This window comes from Ostrea edulis, chromosome 5 (genome assembly GCF_947568905.1).
Source record: "Ostrea edulis chromosome 5, xbOstEdul1.1, whole genome shotgun sequence".
Classification (NCBI taxonomy): Eukaryota; Metazoa; Mollusca; class Bivalvia; order Ostreida; family Ostreidae; genus Ostrea; species Ostrea edulis.
The window spans coordinates 90,620,457-90,628,767 of NC_079168.1; the positions used below are offsets into that span (position 1 = coordinate 90,620,457).

The following is an 8,311-nucleotide window of genomic DNA, read 5'->3' on the forward strand; positions in this document are numbered from 1 at the left end:
CATCCCCTGTCGACTGGTCACATCCACCGTGAGCCCTATATCTTGATCAGGTAAACGGAGTTATCCGTAGTCAAAATATAGTTTATTAGACAAAAGCAGATGAAATTTAATTTCTTCGTTTGAGCTAAGGAATTTCGAAAATCTTTTAAGAAATAAGTTAACTTTTGATAAGCACTATCTTACAATTGATCCAAACTGGGCAACCATGTTGTAAAACATTTGACCCCAATGAAATTCCCAGTGTTTAATTGATCTAAGATCAGAAAAAAAGTTTTGTACATGCACACAATTTTTCATATAATAGCGGGTAGGTTTTATGTTGTGTAATGTACGTTGATTGGACAATATTTTAGTCAAACCTAAAGACTAAAATCATCAATTACCAAAATTTGTTTCCAAAAATAATATATCAACCCGTCTTTCTACCAGAGTGATTTTTTATCAGATTTTCTTCGGGTCGAAATTTTGAATTTTTGAACAATTGTTAATTTTGAGTATTTGAAATAAGTTTAAGCATATGTGTGATGTAAATAAAAGCTCTAAATGTAAAAGTTCTTTCAATGATATACGAATATTGATACATGTAAATGAGGGCTAAAATAGACCGCGTCTACTGCCCATTCCTGGGCACGTATCTTTGAATACAATATTGTTTAAATCAAATAGATATGTTTTGAAATTACACTTTGAGTAACTTTGTATACCATATATTGCATATTACACTCGTTTACCCACATGTAGCTGTTTGTAAATTGGTCGTAAAAATATTTATCTTTGGTGTTAAGTCGTGAATTTGTCTCGGGAATTCAGTTGAATTAAAGTAATCCGCCACCTTGGGAGACTTGACATCGGAACAAATGGCTGCTCCGTGTGATCCAATAGACATTAATAGTGCATTAGATTCAGTAACAGAATATCGCGTATCTTTCATTGGTTCTATCTCCCCAAAAGGGAATTTGATGTGTGTTGCAATTCAATAAATTTACCTCTTGTCGTTGTAGATTTTAGTTGAAATATACTAGTACTGATCGCAACGCTATGTTTATTCTCAGCAGGATCAGCGATGAACATTTATATGTACACTATGCACATCAGTAACAGTTTTAAATATTGATTTGAAATAGTATAGGATTAAATCTTTCAGTCACGAAGTTGATTGAAATGTACAGCTTTGTCAGAAAAATAAGAGAGAGTTGCTCGATTGTAGGTATTGTTATAGACCAAATGTATTCAAACTGTGAAATAACAACTTCAAATCTTAAATTACTGAAAAATGTCTATTTATATAGAATATATAAAAGGTGAAGAGAACGAACAGTGATCAATCTCTTAACTCCTATAAGGAATACAAAATAGAGAGTTGGGCAAACACGGCCCCCTGGACACACCAGAGGTGTATACGACTTAGTCTGCCCTCCTTAGTGTACACTCTATAAACAATATTGTGGATCGATGATAATTTTCTTTAATATATATATATATATATATATATATATATATATATATATATATAAGTTTAAGATATGTATATTATTATATTATTTACATATGTGTGTGTACTTGGCGGAAATCCAATTCCGATATGTGCTGTTTAGCTTCCAAATATATTGCATTTGTTGTATGCACGCTACAATGTATCTCGAGTGATGACAATGCATGTAATTAGTCTCCGTTTCCTCCTCATCATATTGTCGGTTTCGTAAGTATGGTTTTTATATAAATGGATTATGTCGAATTATTACTATATGAAGCATGCATGAAATGGATTTCTGTAACGAATTAATTGAAAACAATTTACAATGAATTCAAATTAACACAAGGAAAACATAACTCGAAGACTCATGCATCTACATGTATCTATCTTTTTATCTAACTAAGAGTTTCATGAAGCAGAATAAATGTACGTTTTAAACCTAAATTAACTTTTGAATTTGTGAAAGAACACATGCATTTTGATTTGTATTGCCTGCCACGCTTCATTCTTGAAATCAAAATGTTTTGTTGACACTAGGACTTCGGGCACCTGCTAGCAACGCCTTTTGAGACAACAGCCAAATCTACCCATTGAGGAATGCTGCAGAACTCTTTGTGCACCTTTGGAGGGTGTTATGCGTCATTGATGTTACCCAAGCAACAGCGAGTAAAATGCAACAATAAAGTTAGTTTATGGATCAATAAGGGTACTTGTATTTGAAGTGGCTGATTTATCCAGAGTGTTAATAAACTGATTGTATATTTGTAATAAGGTCAAACTAATGTTGACCCTTTGGAATGTACGTGAAATTGACCAAAAATGTGTATATATTTAAGGGTATTGTCGATACAGTATACATTTACTTCAGAGGCTGAATATGTCTCATTCAAATTATGCAATGAAGGACAATTTCAAATATGGTAGTTTTCATCAATTATATTCACCGTAGGTATTTCATGTGTAAAGAAAAACCATATTAGATCATTTAACGTAGTACTACACACACAAATTTTAAAAACACCGCATTGTTCAATTGTTTCACTTGTGGAGAAGTATAATAGTCTAAGGAGAGGATGGTTAATTATTCAAACTTGATAATTAGAAAACCAAAAGTCATATAACACATTGTACTTCATTCATTAGATATATAAGTAATCAAACAAATTAAACAACCAAAACTACTTGTACAATGTAATAAGCTGGAATTGGTTTGGTGTAAGAGTGGAAAATTCAAATGGAACCGATCAGATGCAACTACGATTGATGTACAAGTACGTTGCAATGCTTATATGATCGCTAATGAAGAAATTATAATTTCAACCAGTTGCAGTAGTGTATTGGTTAGAGTGCTTCCTTTACAGCTTGTGCTGGAGGTCCTGGGTTGACCACGTCAAACCAAGACATTTACAGCTAACATAAGTGACTTCGTCCCCGGCATTAGACGTGAAAGTCAGATCTTTCGGATATGACCTATAAAAAACACAGTTCTGAACCCGTGTCACGATAGGCATTGTTACAGCCTTGTGCATCATTCATAGTTCTACACCTACATAGGGAAATTCAATGGTTATTTTTTCAATTAAGAAAAAATTATAATTTTTATTCGTCAGAACTTAGTACCAAAAGAATTTTGACAGTAAGAAAGAAATAACGTTTCATGAGGAAGGTAGTGTGTGATACAATGACTCTCCAGAAATCAAAGGCTTGTGTGACTGATTTCCCTGCAAAGGGCGAACATAAAACAGACTCAGGTCAACTCTGTATATAATACATTTTAAATCATTTTCAAAAAAAATATTCTTTTGATTTTCATCCAAATATTTATCATAAAGAGATTTACAGAACTGCAAACGGAACTGTATACGCTGTAACCAAAGAAACTAGAATAGCTTCTTTTTGGCAAAAATTACCTGTAAAACGTCCTATTGAATTACTATGTAAAACTAATAACTTTTCATTTCCAAATTTGAAACCAAGCAACAATTGAAATGCTGTTTTTGTAAAGCTTCTATTCTCTATGTACATGTATCATTACTTCTCCATATCAAACTGCATAAAATACTTCAGTTAAATTCGTGGATCTATTTCTAATGTTCTATCAAATAAAGTGAATGTAAACCGTAATATGCAGAACAGATTAATTATTTGGATACGTGACACAATATACGATACAGATTTTCCTCAACCCGTTCATAGGTTGCGATTCTTGATTTTTAGATTTGATATGAATTTATTCGAATCTGCATTTTTTATCAGCTTGTATAGAATTTCTTATACAAGAAATTAAGTTTGCTCCTGTAGATTTTTTCCCCAAAAGTTATTAGATTTTTACTAAGAAACTTTTGATGCCTTTCTTTTATTTGAATAATATATTTTATGCTCTCCAATTTTATAAGAATATAAAATACTATTCGAAGAAACCGGTTTTCTCATGTCCCGCAGCTTTGCTATTTTTCTTGGCAATTAACAATAGAATACATATTGTTGGTTGAAATTTGTCATTTATTAATGACGATTGAAGAAGTTGACAACTTATTTACAACCCCTATAATGGGGAGATCCCCGAGTATCAAAACTACATCTCAGACAACCTAAACAAGAATGACATTGGGATCTCTCTAGTTTTTATAAATCTTGATATTTTACCAGTATAAAAGGAAGATACGGTTATGCAGTGATGATGAAAATTACAGTTTACACCTAACTTATAATAAAATATATTTCTAAAGAAAACATTGGTTCTAATATAAAATTATGGGTTTTATAAGTATTATATTTTTATTTTACACCAAACTCCCTAATCGAGTAAAAATTATTCAATTAAACATTACTTTACATGTAATAATACAGGGTTATTGAACTTATATTGGTGAATATTGGCACGAGTTGGCTGTGAAAATACACGAGCTTGCGAGATTTTATATTAGACTATTTATTAGCTATATAATAAAGCAATATATTTACGTTGAAAGGCTATCACTCCGTCATTTCTACAAAAGGGAATCAAAACACGAAACATTTCGTCAAACTAAAGGACACTTCAACTACGACAAATATTCAATGCACGGGTTGATATATTTCTGGTTGTAATTAATACAAATATCAAATTCCTAAACTTTAAGGAGCTTGTAAATTTCCATTGATGTTCAAAATCTCTGTATCCTTTACCCACTGTATCAGACATAATTGAAAAATGGAAGGCAAAAATAAGATTTCATTCGGTGAAATTTAATCAGTTTACTTCTATCAACATAGATTAAGTGTCCATTTTCATCATTTTTGAAAAATAGTTTGTTCATGTGTTGTTAGAGGTTAGTGTCGTTAATATCGATTATTTCAGTATGCAAGTTTATGATATTTGTTAAATAGCAAATGAATATGTGATAGTTACATTTCTTTGCTATGAAATATACATGCATATACACAAAATGTCCAACTGTGATTTACTTGGTATAGTTTTATGCAATACAAGCAGACATTCTTTTTTCATATATTCCCCCAAAACCATGAATCGAATGACCCCCTAGCGCAAACATCCGAGCATCAAAAGGACTCCATTGGAAATAAGCTTTCGAGCTTTCATGGGTTATCCTTGGTATTTATGTATGTATGTTTGTATGTATGTATATACCGAATAAATATCGTATTTTTATCTATCGCATTACTTCCGTCTTAAAGAAACTATTTTTAAATTAAACATGATTTTATATGTATCTAAATTTACTTACATGAACAAACGCTCAGTACAATTTAATATTTACAAATTACCTAAATGTCCTTCTTTTTTTTAAAACTTAACTCGAACATATACTTTTATACAATACAAGGATCGGATTTTTCTCTAAAATAAACATCATATGTTCTTATTCCGAAGTTGATATTTGAAAATATATTCAACTTACATTCGTATATTTAACCCGCAGGATAAATACGATTCAATTCAAGTTATCATTTTAAATGTACAACAAAGCATATTTATTTCAAATAACATTTATTTATGATGCACCAGCATTTGCTTTCATAATATTAAATAAAGCATGCAATAAAACTGTCTACTTCAGCCATTTACAATGTTTATGGTTTCCATTAAATAAAAACAATTTTCACGTGCTTACTTGTTTACAACACATAAGGGATTTCAACTCCATGGGAGTGTAACAAGAAGGTCCCGTCGGGGAGTAGTCCATTCGTTCTACTGTACAGTTCTTTGGCGTGGTGACCAAATTCAAAGCGGACACCGGTGACGGTTTCACAGGCAGTGACGTCAGTGAAGGTATAGAAAAGTCGGTATGTCTTCTAGATTTTAAAATATTCTCGCAATCCGAATTATACTTATAAGCCGATGCTAGTGTTGAAAATATATTCCCTGCAGAGAACGGCGTCACATATGACAAGTTACTGGCAAATTGTGTTGCAAAAGCTGGTAATACTGTTGGTGTCACAGGGGTAGGGAGAGGGGGTGCTTTTGATTTTTGATCTGGAGCGATGATGTTTTCTATTGTAAATGGTTGTTTTCTGTTGGAAGAGTTTCCATGCCCTGTCAGATGTCTGGCTGGCGATGTTACTGCTCGGTTACCCATGGCGAAAAAATTCATTCTAGATGCCTCATGGTACATCCGAGATTCCAACACTAACGAATGTTTGAAACTGTCTGGCAGCTGAGAACGAAATGTCATTTTGAATCGTTTTCTTCTTCTCAGAAAACTTCCATTCTCGAACATGTCCCCTGACATCGGGTGTAAAGCCCAGTAACTTCCTTTCCCGGGTCTGTCAGGTCGGCGAGGAACTTTTACAAAACAGTCGTTAAAAGACAAGTTATGTCTCAAAGAGTTTTGCCATCTTTGGGTGTTTTGTCGGTAAAAAGGAAATCTGTCCATGATATATTTGTAAATATCACTGAGAGGAAGCATCTTTTCCGGGGAGTTCTGAATCGCCATGGCAGTGAGTGCAATGTAGGAATAAGGGGGCTTTTGGTCATTGTACGTATTCCTTCCCGGTCGAGGCATTTGGGATTAAATGGTTAAAACCCAAATTAATTTTCAGTCACTTGAAATGTGTTTATCCTCTTTTTACGAAGGGCAGATGATGCTCAAGGCACTGTCTCTCGATACTGAATTGTTTACATTTTAATCAACATCAGTTATTCCGTATCGGGGACAATAAAACGTCAATCCCTCTATATATGGGCGGTTATATCTTCATTTTGTGAATATTATCCCCATCCAGCAACCAATGAATTTTCAACACGGACGTGACCAATACCAAGGGTCGTGACATTGTATTTTGAGGAAGATTTAACATTTCTTTAACGTTAAAACTGGGATAATAAATGAATTTGAAATAAGCAAGACCTAATCCTTTCACCGTTGGAAATCTAGCGTTTTTATTGGCCAAGTTACCATTCATCTTAATGAAAGGAACGTTTTTATCGAGTTTGTGAAGCAATGTTGTCAGACTCTTCACATAAAGCGAGAATTAGACACGAATGATGGTTATGTTTCAATGAAGACTCTTAAATAGTTTTGTTCGGAACTAATATTGACATAGCATTAGACCTCGATGGGCATATATTTTCAACGTTTTAAGTTTTAGCACATTTTCATTTTTCTGTATAACTTGAACAGTATATCAATAGGTTTCGGGGGATTCCTAATATTTATTAGCGAATTATTGAAATTGATATTCTAAACTACCAGTCTTTTTTCCCCTTAGATTAAAACATTTCATTTTAAGCTACATGTACATCTGGACATATTTATTTGAATCGGGGCGATTTTCCACAAAATCCAAAACATATTTTTAATGTTATTGCCCCATGATGTTTAGCATTGTTAAAGGGGTTTAAGGATCTTTTTTTTTAGTTCACTTTCAGAGACGTGTGCAGGTGGAATTCAAAATATTTTTATATTGTATATTTAAATTTTATAAATGTTTCTCTTCAAAAGGTAGGGTAATGTGGTCACTTTGAATATTTCATATGTAGTATAACCGCAAACACTAAAAGCAATGCGATATGGATTCTTCCTGTGTAAAGGAAGCAGATATTTAGTATTTTTTATAAGTATATATGTAAGCTAAGATTCTATTCGAAAACAAATATATCATGATTTTCAACTTTAAAATTCTATTTATTGCATTTTTGTTTGTAAAATTGTGCGATTTATAAATTTTGATAATAATGATATAAGGGATTTACACTCTTCTTGGCTTGGAGAGAATTTTTTAAATCAAACATTTGCATTGTAAAGTAATGGAGAACACTCAGAAATGGAATATGATGGAAAGATCAAATAAACTGTTGTCATTAAATAAATATTAATTTTCGTTGACATTTGTCTTCACTTCGTACGATTTTTCGAGTGGATAAGCTTTTCTTCCAGAACCTATTGAAAGGAAGCAAGCCGCAACTAAAGCAAATTCAAAACTCGTTAGTTTGCGGGTTAATGAGGTGAGAGATACAAGGGGAGACAATTGAAGATCCTTTTCACTTTAAGAGAATCATTTGTATCGAGCATGTGCGGCTTTAAAAGTATTTACTCTTCATTTGTCGAAAAACACATTTGTTTTCATTTGAGGTTCAAGCAAATGCTTTTGATGAATTAGTACTCACTGAAGTGAAAAATGTTGCCATTTTTAACATATTAGATGAAAGTTCATAATCTACAATAGATGAGTTGAGTATACACTTCACATATTCACATGAAAAGAAGTATATAGAAATATCAACGTTTTCTAGTCGTATTTGCATTTCTCTTTGATACTGCTATAAGCTGACATGTGTTGCCAATGTAATTTACATAAACATGACGGACATTCTAGTAAAAGGTTTCTTTTCAT

At 32.5% G+C, this 8,311-nt stretch overlaps 1 protein-coding gene across 1 annotated transcript; it reads right to left on the bottom strand.

The window, feature by feature from the left end:
* Positions 1 to 5,577: 5,577 nt before the first annotated feature.
* LOC125649389 (forkhead box protein B1-like) lies at positions 5,578 to 6,480 on the bottom strand. Its single transcript, XM_048876914.2, has one exon. The coding sequence runs from the start codon at positions 6,478 to 6,480 to the stop codon at positions 5,578 to 5,580; it is 903 nt and encodes a 300-aa protein (XP_048732871.1).
* Positions 6,481 to 8,311: the final 1,831 nt, after the last annotated feature.

Excerpts from the sequence above, each read along its gene's own strand:
- LOC125649389 (XM_048876914.2), bottom strand. The coding sequence starts at position 6,480 with ATGCCTCGACCGGGAAGGAATACGTACAATGACCAAAAGCCCCCTTAT.